This window comes from Lynx rufus, unplaced genomic scaffold, assembly GCF_022079265.1.
Source record: "Lynx rufus isolate CCGP_SWC_20201006 ecotype Redwood Valley unplaced genomic scaffold, mLynRuf1.p SCAF_2, whole genome shotgun sequence".
In the NCBI taxonomy this organism is placed as follows: domain Eukaryota; kingdom Metazoa; phylum Chordata; class Mammalia; order Carnivora; family Felidae; genus Lynx; species Lynx rufus.
Window position 1 is genome coordinate 7,186,804 of NW_025814834.1, and position 23,967 is coordinate 7,210,770.

Sequence of the window (23,967 nt, forward strand, 5' to 3'; positions counted from 1 at the left end):
TTTTCTTTATTCCTTGGTTACTATTCCAAATTTATCCTCTATGAGTAAAGAGACTAAAAATGCTTCATTGACAGATTATTATTTTTAAAGACTATATCCTGTTTTTATACACAATACACAAAAATGTGTCGTGTGTGGGTATTTTGATATCAGAGTTCACACGATACCAAATTTCCTTTCTTCTCTTTAACACACACACACACACACACACACACACACACACACACACACACACGTACGTGACCCATCATGGGGTGACCACCAACCTCATCTTCAGAGCCTGGAACTGTTGGAGAAGAAGTGCCAACTGTTGTTGCTGCTGCGAAGACAGGGCTGCTTTCTGTTGTTGAGCCAAAACCTGTGCATATTGTTGTCTTCAAAAAGTAAAATAAAGCATAACCTGTCTATCCACATTTAGTGCACTTTACTGAGACACTAAAAGACTAAAAGACACTAAAGACGCTAAAAGGCCAGTCCACCACCCCCCAAAAATACCATGAGAAAGAGCTATCAAGTATATTTTAACAACGCTTCATGGTAACGACAGTTACACAGAAAATTGTCTACTTCATCCTAGAAAGAACTGAACTTATAGACAACATATATATCCTCAGGATGTCGTCTATAAGAGGATAGAAAAAAAAAATCACAAAATGTCAAAAACTGGCAAACTCTCTGAAAATAATAGCCTTTCATCAGAAACCAAGTGAAAAATAAACAGATTCAGGGAAACCGGGTGGCTTAGTTGGTTAAGCGTCTGACTTCAGCTCAGGTCATAATCTTGTGGTTTCTGGGTTTGAGCCCCATGTTGGGCTCTGTGCTGACAGCTCAAGGCCTGGAGCCTGCTTCGGATTCTGTGCCTCTCTCTCTCTGCCCCTCCCCAGCTCATGCTCTGTCTCTCATTCTCTCAAAACTGATTAAACGTTAAAAAAAACTTTTTTAATAAAACAGAGTCGAACTAATACCTATTTCCAAATGAAGCACCCTTTCCAAAACTAAAATCACTTGTATAAAAATTCTCAAAATTTATGTTTCAGCTTGGAAAATCTGGGTTTTTTTTTCCCCCCACTAGATCAGAGGTAGACAATTTTTATCTGTAAAGAGCCAGACGGTAAATATTTTAAGTTTGTAGGCCATATGCAACTACTCAACTCTTCTGCTGTAGTGCAGAAGCAGCCACAGACAATATACAAATGGGTGTGGCTATGTTCCATTAAAACTCTGCTCATAAAAACAGGTACCAAGCTGGTTTGCCAATCTTTGCACTAGATGACAGCAAATCTTACTTCCTCTACCAAAGGGACACACAATCTAAGTGATTCTGCTATCATTCCACACCACTACTACCAGTAGAAATCTTTACTTCTTCCTGCCCTCTCATCTATGTTTTTTCTCTGTGACATTCACAGTTGAGCCAGCCATTTAGGAGGCGTTTGAGTCTTAAAATGCTTGTTGTTTCTTGCTTTAGAAGGCAAAGAGCTTGCAAGATTATAGTTATATGTCATTTTCTGCAAATTTACGGTAGGTAATAAGAAGATAAGACCAAACTCCAAATACATAGTGGTAACATGTCACTAGATGGGTAACTGAAGTATCCTATCAACTCTTAGTTCTCTGCTGTAGAAGGTGAAACTTAGGAAGTTCTACCTAAAGGCACTCTGAATTCTGCACTGCCACCTACAGCATTACTGCTCTTACTGTATCAAGAACTGCTGGTACTGAAGGTGCTGCATCTGGTACAAGGCCGTGAGCTCCTGCTGCCTGGTCAGTCGTTCCTGGTCCAACTCTCCCTGGGAGCAAAGGGGTGGGAGAAGAAATACCACTGAATAAATTGCAAAGAGTCTAAAAGCCATTTACTACATATATCTGAGAGCAAACTGAATCTGAGATCTTCACATTACACTCCACCTTTCTGCCCAAAACGCTTAACTATTGCAAAAACTCGGCGTCTTTAAAAGCTGAACAGTGCCACCTAGCAGAAGAAGGTGGTATCTGCATTTTAAGAGATTCCCTGTAAGGAATTTCCCGTAAGGAAAGGGTCCTTACGTCAGAAGCTGTCCTCCCCTCCTACTTTTGAACCTAAATGTTGTACTGTACGTACAGTCATTACTGTAACTAAAAAATGTATAATTTCCCAATGTTAAAAGTGATTCTTAAATTTGGGAATCCTGTAGAAATTAGAGAAATGGAACAAAACAGAAAGGAGTAAAATTATCTAAAGCTAAAAGGGAAAAAAAAGTTAAAAGGAAAGGTTACAGAATTTTATAATGGCTCATAATGAACAGGAAAAGCAATATAGAAGTAGGTCTTCTTAAGGATGCGGAGAAATTTTTAATTTAAACAAAATACGAAAAATCTTTGAAAACTAATTCTCCACCCCAAAATTAGGTGTTTCTATTGCTATTAATACATCATGAGTTAGAAAAAATAAGCTGTTGTTTAGTTTATATTTCAAATAACATGGCTGGAATTTAAATTTTGCAAAGTTAAAACTCAGAAAAATAAAATGTTATGTAAAATGTTATGTAAAATAAAAGAAATAATAAAAGCATAAGGGTAACACAGACTATGGTAAATCATTAGTGAACAGTTTACATCTTTATTGTGCACAGATCATGGTTTGAGATGAAACATTTGATACACAGTTTCTTGGGGGTAGAGATCATCTGAAATTCAGGGACATTTTTCTTTTCCACTATACACTGAAGATTGGAAGCTACACTAGGTTAATGTCAAATTTCTACATAAGGGGGCACCTGGTTGGCTCAGTCAGTACAGCATGTTAACTCTTGATCTTGGAGTCAAGAGTTCAAGCCCCACACTGGGTGTAGAGCTTACTTTTATTAAGGGGTGCCTGACTGGCTCAGTTGGTAGAGCATGTGACTCTTGGGGTTGTACGTTTGAGCCCCATGTTGAGTGTAGAGATTACTTAAAAATAAAATCTTTTAAAAAATAAAAATAAAATGTCTACATAAAAACCTACACTTCAAGGTATATTCATCATCCAGGTGAACTCTTATCAGGGCTATTCAGGGATTAGCAATCATAGCTGACAGAGACACAGCTTGCCATGGTTCTTCCTGTTAAGCAGTCTAATGGAGGCTCAGCCCCTGTAACTGGAAGTCAGGCAATGGGCAAGGGATGAACTTTCAAAAGTTCTGAGACATGCACGATAACTCATCCCAATTTCAGAGAATGGAAATAAAGTTCCAACTTGGTATATAAATTAAATGTTTATACAATAATACATAATACAATTTTCCCTTGTATTTACAACAGAAATGTCAGAAATAATTCCCCTCATCTAGGAATCTTCACTGTTCTCCAAATTACAGGAGGTCTCAACCCATCACGGACTGACATCAATTACTGGGTCAAGATCAACATTTACATGTGAAAGAAGAGGAGGGGAGGGGAGGGGAGGGAAGGGGAGGAGGGGAGAGAAGGGGAGGGAGGGGAGGGGAGGAACCGGAAAAGGAAAAGGAGGGAGTGAAAGGAAAGAAGAGAAAGGAAAGGGAATAGAGAGGGAGAGAAGGAGAAAGAAAGCAAGAAAGCAAGAAAGCAAAAAGTGCATGGCATAAAATATTATAATGGGTGCCTGGGTGGCTCAGTCAGTTAAGGGTCCAACTCTTGATCTCAGCTCAGGACGTGATCTCACAGTTTCATGAGTTCGAGCTCCACATCGGACTCTGTGGTAACAGTGCAGAGCCTGCTTGGGATTCTCTCTCTCCTCTCTCTCTGCCCCTCCCCCATATGCACTGTTTCTCTCTCTCTCTCTCTCAAAATAAACATTAAAAAAATTTTTAAATATTTTGTGAAGCTTATTGTACAAATATGTGTATGTGTGTACAGTTATGAATATACATACAGTATATATGAATGTACAGAGGAGTGGTGTAAAACTTTTTTTTTTTTTTTTACTATGGGCTATGGCCAAATAAGTTTGACAGCTGCTATTCTCACCTATGAACTCCTCTGACCATAGAAGTTGTGCCCAATTTACCTTCATCTCATAAGAACCTACCACAAGGCCTAGCACAGGCCCTCAATATGCAGTTGATGAATAAATCAATGGTGAATGTTACTGCAGAAATGCAATGTTCACACTAAACGTTTTTAACTGTGGCCACTTCTGACTATGGCAGCCCCCTGACATCCCAACCTGGAGAAGGAAAAGTAAGGCAGATCCACAGCCCTCCCAAACGAACTCTATAGGAAGAGGCCCAGACGCAGCTACAGAGGAGTAAGAAGATCTGCCCTTCAAAGGCCTTCCAGTGCCAGTACACAACGAAGGTTACATTATGATCCAGTTTTTAGTTAACATACCAATAACTAACATTAAAAAAAGAAAAAGTCTTCAAAATATTCAAAGCACTGGAACTGTCTACTAGCAACATTTATTTGCTTTAAGGTAAACCTAAGACAGAAAATGTATGATTCTGAAAGCAAGAGGCAAACAGAGAGGCGGGAAGGAAAGGGGAGGAGAGGAGAATGTGCATTCTAACTAGAGGCAAAAAGAAACTCCAAAGAAGTCACCTAACTGAAGCATCTTGGATAAAAGTAAAAGCTCGGGGGGGGGGGGGGGGGGGCCGCCTAGAGGGATCAGTTGGTTAAGGGTCCGACTCTGAGTGTCAGCTCAGGTCATGATCTCTACACTGCCAGCACAGAGCCTGCTTGGGATTCTCTCTCCCCCCCTCTCTGCCCCTCCCCAACTTGCGCACGCACGCACACACGCACACGTGAACTCAGTATCTCTCTCTCAAAATAAATAAACTTAAAAAAAAAAAAAAAAAGGTAAAAGCTCTGAAGTGAGCTTAGAAAAGTAAGGAGACATGGGGCGCCTGGGTGGCGCAGTCGGTTAAGCGTCCGACTTCAGCCAGGTCACGATCTCGCGGTCCGTGAGTTCGAGCCCCGCGTCAGGCTCTGGGCTGATGGCTCGGAGCCTGGAGCCTGTTTCCGATTCTGTGTCTCCCTCTCTCTCTGCCCCTCCCCCGTTCATGCTCTGTCTCTCTCAGTCCCAAAAATAAATAAAAAGGGAGAAAAAAAAAATTTTTTTAAAAAAAAGTAAGGAGACAGAACATGTAGTAGCTGGTAGGCAAGTCAGGATAAGATGTTTTTTATTCTACACCTGCTGGAAAGCTACTGAAGGATTTTGTTTCTTTAGAATTTGGAGACCGGGGGCGGGGGGAGGGAGGAGGCCACAGGTATTTGAGTTTTGAAAAGATCATTATGGACAGGTATGCAGTCTCCAATCAGACTGCCCACTGCCATTTCAATTACTTTCAAAGAACTACAGTTTCTTCCTCATTAGACACAGTATCTAGGTTGTGCTTACAAAGAGAAGCAAGTGTTTCTGCATCTAGCATGTGTTCTGAGTGACCTATACGGTACTTACCATATGAGGAGGGGGAGCTGGACCGGGAGAGAAGGGAACCCTTCCCCACATTTTCATGATATCACCAAGAGGTTGGAAGCTTTCATCACACGCTCTCTTCACCAATAAAGACATGGTAAAATAGCCCGCCTGAAACCATTCCGCCATCTCCTGATTATTGAAGGGACCTAGAATAGCACCATTTAAACAGAAGGGCAATAAAAATCCTTTAAGACCGAAGAGGAAAAAAATATTTCCTAAGTCTGATCCTCATCCAGAGGTACAACTTGTTTCAGGTAACACCTGTCAAATACTTGATACAATATTTTAATTCAATTTATCTCCAAAAGTGGTAAACAGGCTTCTAACTAATAAAATACAACAGAAATGATTTTGAAATAAAACTTATGTCTATATATCCCAAATTGTATGTGGGGTTTTAATTACTTTAAGGAGCATAACTGTCTCCATCTCACTCAATCTCTACAAATTCATTTGTCAGAAAAGTATAATAAAACTGAAAAATGTGTTGGTTAGACTTTGTATCACTTATGTATAAAGAATATAAACACGTAGGGCTAAATATGCTTTTTTCTAAATTTCACTTTCTGCCAGATTATTAAAGGTTAGGCAAAGTATAAATAATCAAATTAAATCAAATTATGAGGCAGACTGGTGGCTTAGTCTGTTAAGTGTCTGACTTTGGCTCAGGTCATGATCTTGCAGTTTCTGAGTTCAAGCCCTGCATCAGGCTCTGTGCTGACAGCTCAGAGCTTGGAGCCTACTTTGGATTCTGTGTCTCAATCTCTGTCTGTCTCTCTGCCCCTCCCTGCCACTCAAAAATAACCGAGCATTAAAAAACATTAAGATAGGGGCGCCTGGGTGGCTCAGTCGGTTGAGCGGCCGACTTCGGCTCAGGTCATGATCTCGCGGTCCGTGAGTTCGAGCCCCGTGTCGGGCCCTGTGCTGACAGCTCAGAGCCTGGAGCCTGTTTCAGATTCTGTGTCTCCCTCTCTCTGACCCTCCCCCGTTCATGCTCTGTCTCTCTCTGTCTCAAAAATAAATAAACGTTAAAAATAATTAAAAAAAAAAAAACATTAAGATAAATTATTTACGTAGGTATGACTAAATCTGGCTTAGGGTGGAGGGAGAGTAACATTCTCTACATGTTTTACAATTAAAAATCAAATATTTTATACATAAAATTAACAGATTCACGCTGATCAATAACAATTAATTAATTAATTCAGCAAATATTTACTAAATACCAATTACATGAGTCTAGGTAATGAGAATACAACAGTTAAATAAAACAAAAGCCTATAATGTCCACTTCCGGGAAGATGGAGTAGATCTACTTTTCCCTGTTCTTCCTGCTAAATACAACTAAAAACCCTAACGTTATATATACAAAGGAAACAAAAGAACACTCTGAACAGTAGAGAGAAGGCAGACTGGCCTTGGTGCCTGAGGAACCACATGGAGGTGAATTCCCTGACCTTTCATTTTACTTCATATATTCCAGAACGAAGAAACAACAAAAAACATGACCCAATATATACATCTGAAAACATGACCCAAGTACATGCTATCTACAAGAAAGTCATTTCAAATATAACAATATAGGCAGGTCGAAAATAAAAGGATAGGAAAAGGTATATCATGCAAGCATTAATCAAATTTAAAAAAAAGCTAGAGTGGCTATATTAGTATTTGATAATGTAGACTTCAGAACAAAGAAAATTACCAGAGACAGAGAAGGATATTATATATTAATAAAGGGTCAATCCACCAGGAAGACACAGCAACGGTAAAAGCGTACGCACTGAACAAACCTGCAAAATATGTGAAGCAAAATCTAATAAAACTGAAAAGACAGAGAAATCTCCAGTAACAGCTGAAGGCTTCAACACCACTCTCTCAACAACTGACAGAACTAAACAGAAAACCAACAAGATTATAGAACTCAACAACACCATCAATAAGGTTCAACTGATATTTATAGAACACTCCAAAACAACAAAGTATACATTCTTTCAAGAACCCACAGAACATACAGCAAAACGAACTATATTCCGAGCCATAAATAAATCTCAATAAAATTTTAAAAGCTGAAATTAAATATGATGTGTTTCAACCACAATAAAATAAAGCTAGAAATCATTAACAGACAGGTAACAGGGAAATCTCCAAACCCTTGGAAACCACATAACACACTTCCAAATAATCCATGAGTAAAAGTGGAGGTCTCTTAGGGCAGCTGGTTGGCTCAGTCGGAGGAGCATACAACTCCTGATCTCAGGGTTGTAGAGATTACTTAAAAATAAATAAATATAGGGGCGCCTGGGTGGCTCAGTCGGTTAAGGGTCCGACTTCAACTCAGGTCACAATCTCGCGGTCTGTGAGTTCGAGCCCCGCGTCGGGCCCTGTGCTGACAGCTCAGAGCCTGGAGCCTGCTTCAGATTCTGTGTCTCCCTCTCTCTCTGACCCTCCCCCGTTCATGCTCTGTCTCTCTCTGTCTCAAAAATAAATAAACGTTAAAAAAATTTAAAATATATATATATATATATTTAAAGTGGAGGTCTCAAGAGGAATCACAAAAAAAAAAATACACTGAACTGAACAGAAATAAAAATACTTGTATCAAAATTTGTGGTACACAGTTAAAGAAGGGCTGAAAGAGAAATTTACAGTTTTTATTATAGCTTACATTGGAAAAGAAAGTCTCAAATCAATAATATAAGCATCCACCTCAAGAACCTAGAAAAAGAAAAGCAAAATATACCCTAAGAAAAAGGAAGGAAATAGTAAAGAGTAGAACTCAATGCAATTGAAAACAAAAAAGTGGGGGGAAAAATCAATGAAACAAAGTTAATTCTTTGAAAAGATCGGTAAAATTAAATCTCTAGCAAGACTGACAATGAGAAAAAGAGAAATGAACAAATTACGAACATCAGGAATAAATCACGGCCTATCACTACAGTACCTGCAAACATCAAAAAGATAGTAAGAGAATATTCTAAACAATTCTACACACACAGAATTGACATCTTAGATGAAATGGACCAATTCGTCAAAAAACACAAACCACCAAAAATCAACCCTTACTAAATCAGTAATTTAAATAGCTCTGTAACTATTCGGGATACTGAATTTGTAATTTTAAAATTCCCAAAAAACAGGGCATCTGGCTGGCTCAGTCGGTAGAGCAAGCGACTCTCAATCTCGATGTCCTGAGTTCAAGCACCATATGTTGGGCATGGAGCCTATTTTAGAAAAAAAATAAATAAATAAAATTCCCTAAAAACAGGTACCCAGGTGGTTTCACTGGAGAATTCTCCAAAACATTTAAAGATGAATTAACACCAATTCTAAACAATCTTCCAGAAAATAGAAAAGGGAGTAACTCCCAGCTCATTTTATGAAGCTGATATTATTACCCTGATACTAAAAGCAGACAATGAGAACACCAAAAAAAAAACCAAAAAAACTACAGAACAACATGTCTCATGAGCAGAGACACAAAAATCCTTAACTAAACATTACCAAATAGGATGCAGCAATATATAAAAAGAATTACACACCATGACCAAATGGGGTTTACTCCAAGGATGCAAAGCTGGTTCAATATTCAAAATGCACTCAATTTAATCCGCCATCTTAAACTTACTAAAGAAGGAAAGCCACAGGACCATAGAAACAAATGCACAAAAAGGATGTGACAAAATCCAATACCCAATCATGATAAAAACTCTCAAACAATAAGGTACTTCCTCAACTTCATAAAGAGCATCGATAAGGGTGCTGAGTCAGTGAGAGGAGCCTGCTGCTCTTGATCTCAGGGTCATGCATTTGAGCCCCATGGTGGTGTAGAAATTACTTAAAAATAAATAAATAAATAAAAAACATCTATAAAAACCAAGCAGCTGGGGCACCTGGGTGGCTCAGTTAGGCGACCGACTTCGGCTCAGGTCATGATCTCGCAGTTTGTGAGTTCGAGCCCCGCATCGGGCTCTGTGCTGACAGCTCGAACCTAGAGCCTACTTCAGATTCTGTTCAGATTCTGTTCTCCCCTTCTCTCTACCCCTCTCCTGCTCATGCTCTGTGTCTCTCTGTCTTTCAATAATAATAAATAAATGTTAAAAAAAATTAAAAAAAAAAAAGAAAGAAAACCAAGCAGCTAACATCATACTTAATTATTAAAGACTAAGTGTTCCCCCTAAGATAGGAACATAGGAAAAAAAAGGCAAATATGTCTGCTCTCACCCATCATATTCAACACAGTGTTGGAAAATACAATAAGGCAACAAAAGGAAATAAAAGGCATAGATTGGAAATGAAAAATTAAAACGATCCCTGTTTGCAGATAACAATGTCTACAAAGAAAATCCTATGGAACCTACCCAAACAACAACAAAAACTCCTAAAACTAATAAATGAGCTCAGCAGGTCACAGACTAATGACAAAAATCCAAAATCCAATTCTATATAGTAGGAATGAACACAAAGACACTGAAATATAATAAAACTTACAATCACTCAAAAAAAAAAATCAAGTAGGTACAAATCTAATAGAACATGTACAGAATCTATGCTGAAAATGACATAAGTTCATAGACTGGAAGAGTCAACATGAAAAAGATGTCAAGCCTTCAAAACGATACAGAGGTTTAACACTGTTCCTATTAAAATCTCAGCAAGATATATAAACATAGATTTCTGAACACATTTATGTGGTAAATATAGACAAGACTATTCTGAAATTTATATGGAAAGGCAAAGGGAACTAGAAAAACTAAAAACTACTTTGCTAAAAATAAACCAGGAGAAAAAAAAACTGGAAGAAATCCATCTACTCAATTTCAAAACATATTACATAGCTACAGTAATCAAGACTGTGATATCAGTGGCGAGGCAGACACATGGATCCGTGGAATAGAAGAACACAGAAACAGACCAACATAAATATGCCCAACTGAATTTTGAGAAAGGTACAAAAGCAATTCAAAAGAGGAAAGATGGCTTTTCAACAAAAGGTTCCAGAGCAACTGGACATCCATCAGCAAAAAAATAAACTCTGACCTAATTCCCATACGTTATACAAAAATTAACTCAAAATAGACCACAGACTTAAATGAAAAAAACCTAAATTATTCTGGAAAGGAAATTTTGGGATCTGAAGCTAGGCAAAGAGTTCTTCTATCTCTGACTTAATACCAAAAACACAATCCATTAAAGGAAAAAACTAATCAACTGGACTTCATCAAAATCTAAAACTTTTGATCTGTGAAAGACTCTGTTAAGAGGATAAAAAGATTCAGACTGGGAGAAAATATCTGCAAACCACATACCTAACAAAGGGCTATTATCTAGAATATATAAGGAAGTCTCAAAACTCAAAGGTTAAAAAAAGCAAATAATGAGAACACAAGTAAAAAACATGAAGAGATCGTTTACTGAAGAGGATAAACACCAATAAACACATTAAAAGATGTCCAACGTCTTTAGCTGTTAAGGAAATGCAAGCCAAAAACTAGAATGAGATACCACTATAACAAGCCCAAATGGTTAAGGTAAAAAATAGCAACATCAAATACTGTCAAGGATGTGGAGAAAATGAATCACTCACAGATTGCTGGCAGAAATACAAAAATAGTACAGCTCCTCCACAAAACAACTTGGCAGTTGCTTAAAAAAACTAAACATGTCATCACCATACAATCTAGCAATTGCACTCCTGGACATTTATGTCTCAGAGGAATGAAGAGTTGTATTAACACAAAAGCCTATCCATAAATGTTTAACAGCTTTATTATAACAGCCAGAAACTGCAACAACCCAGACGCCCTTCATGGATAAACGGTTAAACAATGATACATCTATATCATGGATGTACTACTCAGTAAATAAAAAGAAGAAATCTACTGATACATGCAACAACCTGTATGAATCTCCAGAGAATTGTGCTGAGTGAAAACAATTTTTTTTCCATTTGATGCAAATGCATTCCGTTTCTGCAAAATTCTTGAAATGACAAAATATAGAAATCGGGAAAAGATTAGTGGCTGCCAAGTGTTAAGGAGCAGGAACAGGTGGAAAGGAAATGCATGTGGGCATCCAAGGGCAACAGGAAACGAAAATGTTCTGAATCTTGGGGCACCTGGGTGGCTCAGTCAGTTAGGCGTCCGACTCTGGCTTAGGGTCATGATCTAGAGGTTCATGGGTTCAGGCCCCACATTGAGCTGTCTGCTGTCAGCACAGAGCCCGCTTCGAATCCTCTGCCCGCCCCCTCCCCTCCCCGCCTCTCTCCTGCTTGCACGTGTGCATGCTCTCTCTCTCTCACTCTCTGAAAAATAAACATTAAAAAAAAAGAAAGTGTTCTAAATCTTAACTGTATCAAAGTCAATACATTGGCTGGATATGGTACTACAGTTTTGCATGAGATTACCACTCACGGCAATTGGGTAAAGAGTACATAAAATCTCTGTAGTATTTGTTACAACTGCATGTAAAGTTGCAATTATCTCAAGTATATTTAATTAAGGCACACATCTATATTTTATTTTTTAATTTTATTTGAGAGAGACAGGGAAAGAGAGAGGAAGAGAGACTCTTAAGCAGACTCCACGCTCAGTGCAAAGCCTGATGTGGGGTTCAATCACACAACCGTGGGATCATGACTTGAGCCAAAATCAAGAGTCGGATGCTCCACTGACTGAGCCACCGAGGCGCCGTTCCATATATGCTTTAATTAAAACACACAGCCCTGAATTTGGAAGCACATTTTGTCTCTCCATTTGTAAGCCTTAAAATATCAGATAAACACTTTTGACTGCTTTACAAACAAAACAAAACAAAACATACACACACTTGTCCTGCTCCCAAGCACCTTCCATTCTATGGGGGTGTGAACAGGTCATGAACAAATCAGAACCAGGCAGTAATAGATGTTATGCAGGACAATAGAGGGTAAGGGGACTTAGAGTGGAAAGGGAGTTAGTATGTCACAAAGAGATCACAGGGTGTACTTGGTAAAAGAGTATCATGAAACTGACACTAATATTAGTCAATCAATTTCAGGTTATAAACAAAGAATTCAAAAGCGGAAATCAATCAACAAATTTCTTTTACAACATTCTCTACCCATTCTAACTTATGCACCATACAAATCTTTTTTAAGGGATTAGCTTATAATATGGTACTATCCTTTCTCAGATAGTTCTTTACCATTTATGATGTCAATTCCACTTGAGCAAAACATTCAGGTAAGGTCTTCTATGACTGCCATCACCTTTAATGGGAGGTAAACTGAAGTGCAGAGAAGGTAACTCTTACCTGCCCAATTAACCCGCTGGGAAGCCAGAACTAAGGGCGTCCTAAGCATTTTGTCTGCATCCCTATTATATTTACTATCACATTCCGCCTTGTATTCAAACGATTTTCACTGGACCTCCCTCCCCCCCACCACTGAAATTGCAAAGTATTATGGAAGGAACCTTTAAATAAGTGAGTAAGTGTGTGTGTGTGTGTGTGTGTGTGTGTGTATGTACACGTACACACACACACACACACAAAGAAAAACTGTAAAAATTGACTTTTTCCACTATTACGCAAATTAACATTAAATAATGACCATCTTATAGGAGATAATGGCTTCAAGTAGAATGGAACGAGCTACCTTGAATTTCTCCCTGAGGATCTTTGTAATACCACTTCTGCATTGCTTCGTGCATCAATGGAATTGAGACTCCCTTAGCTCTGTGCTCTTGCAGTTTTGATGCCAATCTCTCATCATCTAGTGCGCTATCTTGGAGATAAGCCACCATCTTCTCAGCTTGCTAATAGAAAAACAAAAAAAATGGATTGAGGAAACAAACGACCCCAAATTAACACTAGTACACTTAATAAAAATGCCTACCTTTTTTGAACGACTTGATCTGTACAAGGTAGTACTGTGCAAGAAACACAGCAGGCAACCATTTAATTCTTCCATCAATATCATGAAAATATGTACTATCCCCACTTTATAGAGGGGGAAACTAAGGCTCAGAGAGGTCAAATCTTGCTCAGAGTCTCAAAATTATTAAGCAAAGCAAACTGAAATTAAAACACAAACTGGTAAGGATCAAAGCCCAGGCTTCTTCTAATCAACACATTAAGAAGATTACTTTTAAAACCAGTAAGCCATCGGTCAATTCTGAAACGTATACTCTAAACCCGTAAAAACATGGGTGTTAATACAACAAAGGCTCAATGAATACAATTACAAAAGTTTTACAAGTTTTACTAACACACTGCCCACTTTCTTTCTTTCTTCAAGCATTTCCTGCCACCAACCACCACCCCAGAGCAAAGGAAACAGATTCTTCTGTAGAAAGCAGGTCACCATTTACATCCAACAAAGGTATACTTAATCTCAGGGAAATCTAGAGATGTGAATACGATGTTAATATCCTGAGAGTTTAACTATTCCCAGTTACACTTTAGGTAAAAAATACAGAAGACGCTGTGCCCATCCACAGCTGCTTGTATTTGCCATTTTTGGCATTCCATTAATTTCCAAAAAGAAAAAAGAAAAGCAAACAGCCAAGGGCAACCTCAGAAGAGAAAAAATAACCTGACATAATGACTACTACATAGCAGAAACTTAAAAGCATGAAATGATTTGAAAGACAATTACTCATACAAATAAATACTAGATTTAAAACAACTTTTCCAGTACATAAAATCTAATGCACAAAAGTTCCACTTCTGAATATCTGTTCAATGCTTTTCAATTTTTATGGTGCTTTGAGAGGAGAAAAAAAGAATTGCATGATTTTTACCTGCTCCAAATGTTTGAGGCCCTCTTCATCATCTGGTTCTGTGGACACACTGCCCATACCAGGAGCACCTACGACCGGCGTTTCAACTGGCCGCAGGGCAGGACGAGGACTGGGAACAGGAGGTGGAAGTATGAGAAGGGGAGAGGCTGCATCTGAAGGAATCTGGGACAGGGACTGCTGGACATCAGAAACCGTTTCTAGAGGGGAAAAAAACACAGAAACATGAAAAACCTTTAAACTACGGAGGTTCTCATGAAGAATAACTAGCTCTCCATCAAGTTGGGCCACTCACTAAATGGGCTCAACAGAAAGGTGAATGTATCAAACACTGCAGCTTTTTTTTTTTTTTTTGATTTATTTTGAGAGAGAGAGAGGGTGTTGGGGGGGGGGGTGTGGGTGTGGGTGTGTGCGCATGCGTGCACGTATGAGCTAAGTAGGGGCAGAGAGAGAAAATGAGAATCCCAAGCAGGCTCCGCACTGTCCTCACAGAGCCCAACACAGGTCAGGAGCCCTGAGATCATGACCTGAGCCAGAATCAAGAGTTGGATGCTTAACCGACTGAGCCAACCAGGCACCCCTCACTGCAGCAACTTCTTACAGAGAAGTGTAGTATTTCTCCCTACGATGACAGCAGTTAACTCTACAGAATGACAAAATATAAGGATTAAAAGGTCCTCCTACAGTGCCTGCCTGTGTCACTACAGCATCTGCCCAACAGTGAAACATCTACCTCTTGAAAACAAACAGAATCAGACCATTGTTATCTTTATAACGTGTCTCCAAATAGCAGACTGTTAACAAAGCACTGCAAATCTCCTCAAAAAATGTCGTATCTCACCATCAAAACTTTGATTAAACGTATCTGCATGTCTCTTAAATAAGAACCTATTTCAGGTGATAATAAATGTAATGCAATACATTAGTTTTTAGGATAACAAAGAGCTCCTGGGAGTCTACATGTACAGTGCAGACGGTCTTCTCAATAAGAAAAGAGACCACAAAAGAGGTTCTGTTTTGGGTCCTGTTTCTAACCTCTCAGGATGCAGGCTCTTAAAATAAAAAGGGGGATGAAAGTAATTAGATACAATTGCAGCTTCCCCTTTGGAACCTTATTGGTTCAATTACAGACAGCTTCTCCACATTCCCATTCCTCTCAGTCTTTCCTTTCTTTGCCAAACTCCTTAAAAGAACAGTCTATGCACTGCCACCCACACCTGCTACACTGTGACTTCCACTTCCACCCCTCCAACACAGCTTCTCTCCCAAAGACAAGCAGTGACTCAAAGTCCCCAAATCCAATGGCTTTACCTAGTCCTCATCTTCCGACCTCAGTAGCCTCTGACATTATCTACCCAAGCCTAAACTAAAACCTTCTCCATTCCTTCCTTTCTCTTCACTCTAGTCCACTCTTGTCTCTGAAGATTTTTCTCTGGCTACTCTTTACCTACCCTCTAAAAATGGGAATTTAGCCCTAGATGCCTGATACACATATCCTTTATCTCCCTCACAGGTTATCTATCTAGAGTTTTCATCTTTAATGCACATCTATGAAGCTTTCTCAAAATACACACATCCGGACTCCATCCTAGGATATCCTAGAGTAAGGTCCCAGGAATGTACATTCAAGAGAAAGAACCACAAGTAATTTGGGGGCACATCGTAACTGAAAAATGACTACTACGTATCAAACAGGTCTCAAAATGGACAAGTCGCACAGTGCCTAATAGAGGTTCAAATACTCACTGAATTCACTCACTAAGCTTTGTCCTGGACATTTAACTCTGAAGAGAAATCTTTGGCTTAAGCCCTCAAAATATTAGTCTACTGAGTAAAAAAAAATAATAAACAGATCTTTCTAATACTGTATTGCTATGTGAGGAATAGTGTCAATTGTTTAAGAAACTAGAGAAGATACCTAACGTGGCTTGGGAACTTCGGATGGGAGAGAGTTTCAGGCACAGAGAACAGCACATGCTAGGGCACACTTGAGGACCTAACAGGCTGTGAGGCTGGGGAACAGAGGAAGGAGACAGAAGTGGCACTCAAACTGTACAGAGGCGGGCAGATGCCAGGTTATGCAAGGTCTCACAGGCCACGGTAGAGTTGTGACTTTTTATGGAGACTCAATCCATTAACCCTTCAACATCAGGAATTACAATGTCAATTTTAAGTATGTACCAGAAGAAACATGGAAGTAAACATTAATACTACCCACTAAGGCACATGAGGCAAAGTAAAATCAAAACAGTAATACTGGAGGAGATACGTTTTAAGCTTATTCACTAGCAAAGGTGGTAGGACCTCCACAGCTTCATCCGTATTCTTTTTGGCCTCTTCTGAAACAACAGCATTTTAGTGTGCCTTCTGGACATACATCCTGCAGCCACTGGGAAGGGAGCTTGTCTGAGGTGAGAATCAAATTACTGCGGAGGATCCGAAACCCTGTCTGCTCCACTGATAACCAAGGTGACCATGTCATAACCTTGTAGAAAGTGAGATTCCCGAGCTCCACCTTCGTTTCCTCTCTGTTTCGGTGAATTTTGGGAAGGACACGCACATGGGAAGCAGAGTTTGACTAAGTTTACTAGTGAAATAATCTGTTTCAGTAACTCACCACTAGAAGCAGCTCCAGGAGGCATAAACGGAAACCCATGTTATCAATGATCACTGGCCTGGGCAGAATCCTGTTTTAGCTTATCTACTCTCATAAATACATACCATCCCCTCTGCTGGGCACTTTGGTTGGCAGGCTATTTTCCGTCTGACTCTCCTCCTCAGCTTTTTCTGTTTGCTCAGTTTGGGGTTCCTCTTTCCTCTCAAACTGTGGTGCTTCCTGAGGCTGATGGTCTGAAGGAGTACCTGGTCTAGCAGATGATGATGAGGTCTGGGATGTTTCCTCACTAGCTTCTGTAACATAAAGTAATCTTAAATTAGCACCTTAGGAAGCTTTTGATCTGATGAAAAGAAGAAGGTACAAGACAAAAATGAGCCTTACCAACTCCTACTCTATCTGTCTTCTCTCCCTCTTTCCTATTTGTCTTATCAGGTTCTTTGGCTTCTTCATTATGGCTGCTCTCAGAATCGGAGCACTCCCCCCCTTCCTCTACAGGCCGGAAGTCCATCTCCTGCTCTTCTGGAATCGGCTCTTTCTGGACTTTCTGTGTCAAGAAAATAAAGCCGAAGGTCAACAGTACATTTGGCTTTGGTGGAAGGTCGGTGTGTGTCATGACATTTAAAACAGATTTCCTACCTTCAGAGAGAGGAACGCTCCGGAGGAGTCAAATGTGCCCATCTCTTCTTCAGCATCCTCTAGGCACCATTCGGGCAAGCTGTCCCGGTCATCGTCCATGCTTCCACTGCCAGAGCGCACCCTTCGGTAACCCCGTTCATCATCCCGATCTCGAAAATCAAACTCAAACCTTCGCCGTCGTTCCATGTGTTCACGCCAGCCTGCAGAACGAGGGCCATCTGGGATGAGGAGGATACAGACCTTAGAAAACTTTCATGACAGTATTTGAAAAAGAAAATCATGAATAGGAAATAAAGGAGAAAACTATGATTAACTGTGAAATCAAATGGATCAATCAACTAAAGAGAAAATTAGGCAAATTAAATCAAGTTAAGAGCTTAGCATACAAATGATACCACTAAGTGACAATAGTGGTCATCTTCAATAAGTACTGAGCCACACAACATACTCTACAGTTTTGAAAGATAAATTTGAAACAAATTACTTTCAAAGGACACTTTACTCAAAGTATACATTTTGGATAAGCTTTGGCTATGTGACCGAAACTTCAGTTAGCCATTCATAGGGCACACTCCTAGCCCAGATCTGTTACACTCACCATGTGACCATAACTGAAGTTCCTGCCTTCCTTTTGGCAGGTCTTACACCTTTTCCTTCTTCTCATAAAAATACCATTCTTTATTATGGATATGACCAACCCCCTGTGTCAATTCCTAATATCAAACTCATCATGCCAACTTGCTAGTGACAAGATTCCAGTTGGAATTCTGATTCCCAACAAAAAGTCATGGAATTACAGCATTGACAGATGTCAAAGATTTTATATAGCCCCCATCCTAATTTTATAGTTTAAGAAACAAAAATTCTGACAGAAGTAACTTGCATAACTTGGGCAAAGCAGAACTAGAATCGAATTCTGCATCTAATACTGCTTTTTCCACAACAGCATGCTTACTTTCCTTTTCCTTTATTCTCAACTCTTAACTCTCCCCAGGGAGTTTTTATTTCTGTATAATACCCCCAGGGACATTCCTAAATCCACCCTAGCATACTGTTTATTACATCTACTTTCCAACAGAAAAAGACTTCCTAAGAATAAAAGATGTCAGTTAACGTATTAAACACACACACACACACACACACACACACACACACAGAGGGGAAATCTTGTTAATATCTGACAAACCTGAGTCTAAGAAAGCCTTCAAAAGAGAGACAAGGTTTAACCTATTAAAATTTTCTATCTTTTTGAATGCTTTCTCTGTGGGAGATACAGAAAAGAAAGGAGCCAAAGTCAAATGTTCTTACTACTGAGGCTCAATTTGCTAAACCTAGCAGTCTAAAATTCAAGCTGAAAATAAGAAGGCAAACATCAGCCCAATAGATGTAGCTACTTGTAAGTCACTCACAAAAAAGATAAGAAACATTATTCCCACACTCCTTTACTTACAACTATTGCCTTCTATGAAAACTAAGGAGCTTTATATCCAGTTTGCTTCCATGCAAACTTAGAATCATTACTCAAAAGAAGTATTCATGATCCAGTGCTGAATTCCTGAGAACTCTCTCTACTACTATCATTTCTAAACCGTCTGTTAAGTATGCACCATGATAGGAATCTATCCTTCTAGGCATCTGGCTCATGTTTTCCTCTTACTGAGTTTCTTAAGTTCACTTCCCAGAGTGGATGCTTAGCTGTCCCTACCTTAATAGTTGCATCTCCGTACGTATCCAATTTTGAGCCCTACTTAAACCAAACATAGCAGATAAGGCACATCTATAGCTTATTAAGACTGATCACTGCTTTTTAAGGCCTTCCAACACATACATCTGCTACAATTTTTATAATATAAAAAATCAGTCAAAACCATTATATTTAAACTTTGAATCAAATCATAAAAGAATAAAGTATAATCTAAGAAATGTTAACAGTAATTTATACAACTGATATAATCAGACTTAACTTTTAATATGCTTGGTTGAAAAAGCAGATGGTGTCCTTTTTAAAAAATGCTATTTCCACTGATTTTTCAGCCCCATGTATCGTTATAGACCCCAAACTGTCTTTCAAAAATATACCAATATAAAATTTGGGGAAATTGTTAACTTAATGACAAATAAATTGGACATGAAAATCACGTATCAGGGAGAAAGGCTTAAGAAAAAGACAACATATAGCCAAAACCGAAGTTGCTGGGGTGTGGGGTGAAAAGGGTCAGTGGTAGAATATACACTAAAATTTTACTTCATCTCCTTTATTAAAGGGATTCTATTAAGAATCAACATCAGATGTTTGGGCTCACAAACATTGTTGATCTTCCAAAACATTCACCTTGTTTGTTTTTGATCAGCTGGAATTTTTCTTCTCGCTCAGTCCAGATCCTGTCCATTCTTTCACTGAATGCTTGTTGGGAACATAGTCTACAAATCCTTTTGCTTACAGGCAAGCTCAGCACAAAATGCTGTGATGCCTTGAAGAGAACTACAACATTTGGTTGCCCAGCACACAGACTGATGAGAACTGCCTAGTTAACTGTGATGTAAACAATGCCTACTAATGACAGAAAACTCACCCATGAGGCAGCCATGAGGAGTTGTGATGAAAGCATCAAAACTCTATCCAAAGATCAACTTCATTCTGTTTCTACCTATCTACAAGTACATAAAGCACTCTGAACGTTTGTTATAATGTTAACTCAGACCGAGACTAGTGACTTTGCTAATAATTTGATTTTAAAATGTAAATGCAACCAGTTTGCTTATGATTTCTTCTATGAAAAGTAAGCTTCTTTGGCATATGGTTGACAGCTAAAATAATGTTACGCACATGAAATTCAGAAGGCAAATATACACTCTGTAAGCTTCAGTTCTGCATGACCCCACGATTCAAACTACAGTGGCATCTGATTATCATGAGGCATGGAATCAGCACTTTGGTAGGGGATGAACTTTGACACAAAGCACCAGTGTCTTCAATTACCAGCATATCTAATGTCAGGGAAGAACAGTTTGAAGCATTCTTAAGAGTCAAACAGAAGAACTTACAAAACCACTAATCACTACTCTTCTCTCTCCTTTTTCTAAAGTTAGAAGGACAAAAGAATGAACTTGTGATTACGTTTTTGACCTGGGTTTAAAGTTTATTCTTCAAATAAGCTTAAATCACATTTTCAGGACAAAAAACAATTTGAAAGAATAAATCCTTTATTACGCAGGAAAAATACCCATTTGAGTAGGAGCACATATTCCTTAGTGAGCATATAATTATACATTTGTAAGTTTTAAAGCAATGCTGAAAAAGATAGATTTAGCATTAGACAAAACCAAATGAAACCCTCTTACATTTTTGCAGTTAAGGGTAGGTGCTTCCCATTAACACTATTTGCTCCAGAAAAATAAAGATGATTTTCATCAAATGAATAGATGTGGGGAACTTTCATGTTGAAAATGTTTTGTCGGGGCACCTGGGTGGCCCAGTCAGTTAAGCGTCCGACTCCGGCTCAGGTCATGATCTCATGTTCCATGAGTTCGAGCCCCATGTTGGGATCTGTGCTGACAGCTCAGAGATTGGAGCCTGCTTCCGATTCTGTGTCTCCCTCTCTCTCTGACCCTCCCCTGCTCCCGCTCTGTCCCTCTCACTCTTAAAAATAAATAAACATTGGGGCACCTGGGTGGCGCAGTCGGTTAAGCGTCCGACTTCAGCCAGGTCACGATCTCGCGGTCCGTGAGTTCGAGCCCCGCGTCGGGCTCTGGGCTGATGGCTCAGAGCCTGGAGCCTGTTTCCGATTCTGTGTCTCCCTCTCTCTCTGACCCTCCCCCGTTCATGCTCTGTCTCTCTCTGTCCCAAAAATAAATAAACGTTGAAAAAAAAAATTTTAAAATTAAAAAAATAATAAAAAATAAATAAATAAATAAACATAAAAAAATTAAAGAAAAGAAAGAAAGAAAATGTTTGTAGTAATAAGCCTGAGTACAATGACATAAAGTAATTGGCGCCTCTTTACCAGCTTACCTTTCCTGCTTAATCTGTAAAAATTTCCTTATTAAATACTCACTTATTTTGGTCCCTGTGCCCTCACTCAGATCTCTTACCAGGACTGTGCGGCCGCCACCTCTCTCCATCCCTTCTTGATCCAGCTAGTCGCCAACCTCCATCTTCATCTTCTCCATTTTGTTCCTCTCTAAAAATGCGCCAATTTTCACTTTCTGATCGTATGAATTCATGCTTTCTTCCCACTGATGTTGGTCCACCTTCCTCAAAATTTGGTCTCCCTGTAATGAAAATAAGTAACCATGTGCCTTGGCCACTGAGGATTCTGAAAAGAGACTGGACTGCCCAAATCAAGCTTTTGTGCAAATGTGTCAATTTCAACATTCAGGCAGTGTAAATGAAATAATTGCAGGTATATACATAGATTACTAGATACATTTCTTAAAGTTTAATGTTCACAGACTGGGCAATTATTTTTCAGATAATACGTGCATTTAAAAAAAAAAAGGGCATGCAATGAAAAGTGAATCAACCTACCTCACCCAGCACGTACTACTTTTTTTTAAGTCATATAAGATTTTCAATTATATGACATATCTTAATTTAATTTAACTTCTACTGGCGATTCTGCCCAAATAGGGTATCTGTGAAATTCAACTGGTCTTTTATCCTAAAACACACTGTAAACTCAAAGGTAGAGAGTGTGAACTAAAATTTTTCATTCACTCTAACACCTATTACATTATAGACAGACAAATTGCTTTTGAAAAGAATTCAAAGCTAAGCTATGTGTAACCTAATGCAAATTAAGAGTCTATTAATGATGAAAGAGAGACTGGTATACACCAAGCAAACAAAACTGGTATTTTCAAAGGACAAGACAAATCCAAACTGTGCAAATTCTTTAGTCACCACCCTACATGTTCTAACACAATTCGTAACAGATGATATAAAATCTTACATTACATTAGTTGAAAATCCAGAACATACACTGATATCTTCCATTTGTAACAATTAAAGTTACATATACTTCAGTGACAGCCTCAATTCTTTTCACTAAACCACAGTGAAAGTGAAAGAATGTTGTACAGTTCCATCTGAAAATGAGGGAATTCTAATGTTTTGTCATTCTCTTATATGCCATTTCATATGTAGTGAGATTCAATATCCTGTCTGCCCAAACAGCTATTAGGTTGTTACTAGCTTATTATTCTCTTGAAGGATAAAATACCTGGAAACGGGGGGAAGGGGGGGTGCAAGAATTTGCTGGGCAGAATACGATCTGCTTTCTTATGCAGGCAGCCTCTAAGACAGCCCCCAACAAGCCCTGCCTTCTGGCTTTTGTGTAATCCCCTCACCCGAAGCGTGGGCTTCACTTACTGACTTGCTCCCAACAAAGAGAATACAGCACAAAGTGATAAGATGTCATTGCCAACAAATATTAAGTCACAAGCAACTGTGAATTCCCCCTGGGATGCTCTCTCTGAGGCAATCCAGCTGCCATGCTCACACGGCAAAGAACTGAGGCTTGCCAACAGCCACATGAGTGCGCTCGAAAATGGATCCAACCCCAGTCAAGCCTTCAGATGACTGCAGCCCCGGCTAACACCTTGATAGCAGCCTTACAGCCTCATGAAAGACTCGGGTCAAAGCCATCCAGCTATGCTGCTCCTTCCTGAACCACAGAAACTAAGATAATAAATGTTTGCCACCACTAAGTCTTGAGGTAATTTTGTTACACAGCCACAGATAATAAAAACACTCATTTTTAAGTGTTTTTACACACCACTATTTGAACAGCATGGACAGGATTCAAATATCGATCTTCTGACACATTCAACAAATATTTCTTACACATTAAGTGCCAAGTTTTATGAATTCATGTACAGATATCCCATGTCTGCCCTTGGGTTAGAAGGCCTTCCAGGTTCTCTTGCTCAGAAGAAGAGGGGCAACCCATTTTACAGAGTACCACATCTGCTGACATAACTTGATGAAAAATGTAGCTACACTCAAAAAAAGAAACCTAAAGAAATCCCTAACACATAAAAAGAGATAGATAAGAGACACATATAGATACATGATGGAAATGGCCTTCAACCCACGTAAACAGTCAGTCACAAGCAACATGTGCCAGGTACCATGCAATAATTTGGGAATACAGCAGTAATCACATGATGGATGAGCCACACAAACACTATGTTTCACCTACTTTTACACTAAGCCTTTGTAAAAGTAATGAATGTACCAAAGTAAGCAAAGAGCATGAATGGTAAAATGTTTAACTCATCAAAAACTGGTCACTAATTCTTTCTAACAGAGGATACACTGCAAAAAAAGAAAATTAAAAATAAAAATACTAGTAATCCCTCAATCTGAGAAACAGAACTCTATCCATAGTTAGCTTTTACATAACTTTGTATTTTTATATAGCTGTAATCAGTACACCCACTATTTTATAATGTACTCTTCATGTATAGCAAATATTTCTCTGTGATTCTACATTGTCCTAACAATACAAGTGGGT

General features: G+C 39.0%; 1 protein-coding gene across 4 annotated transcripts in view; it reads right to left on the reverse strand.

Moving 5' to 3' along the window:
• Positions 1–23,967, reverse strand: part of GIGYF2 (GRB10 interacting GYF protein 2) — a 147,876-nt gene that overhangs the window by 35,980 nt on the left and 87,929 nt on the right. For 2 of the 4 annotated variants that reach the window (XM_047085571.1, XM_047085569.1), the window contains 9 exons: positions 21,542–21,721; positions 17,450–17,649; positions 17,195–17,357; positions 16,918–17,106; positions 14,200–14,396; positions 13,053–13,212; positions 5,396–5,562; positions 1,699–1,790; positions 267–374 (listed from right to left, as the gene is read on the reverse strand). In XM_047085571.1, the coding sequence (XP_046941527.1) occupies positions 267–374; positions 1,699–1,790; positions 5,396–5,562; positions 13,053–13,212; positions 14,200–14,396; positions 16,918–17,106; positions 17,195–17,357; positions 17,450–17,649; positions 21,542–21,721 (1,456 nt within the window). Of the gene's footprint in view, positions 1–266; positions 375–1,698; positions 1,791–5,395; positions 5,563–13,052; positions 13,213–14,199; positions 14,397–16,917; positions 17,107–17,194; positions 17,358–17,449; positions 17,668–21,541; positions 21,722–23,967 lie in introns of all 4 variants that reach the window. The other 2 variants (XM_047085568.1, XM_047085570.1) reach the window with 1 other exon arrangement.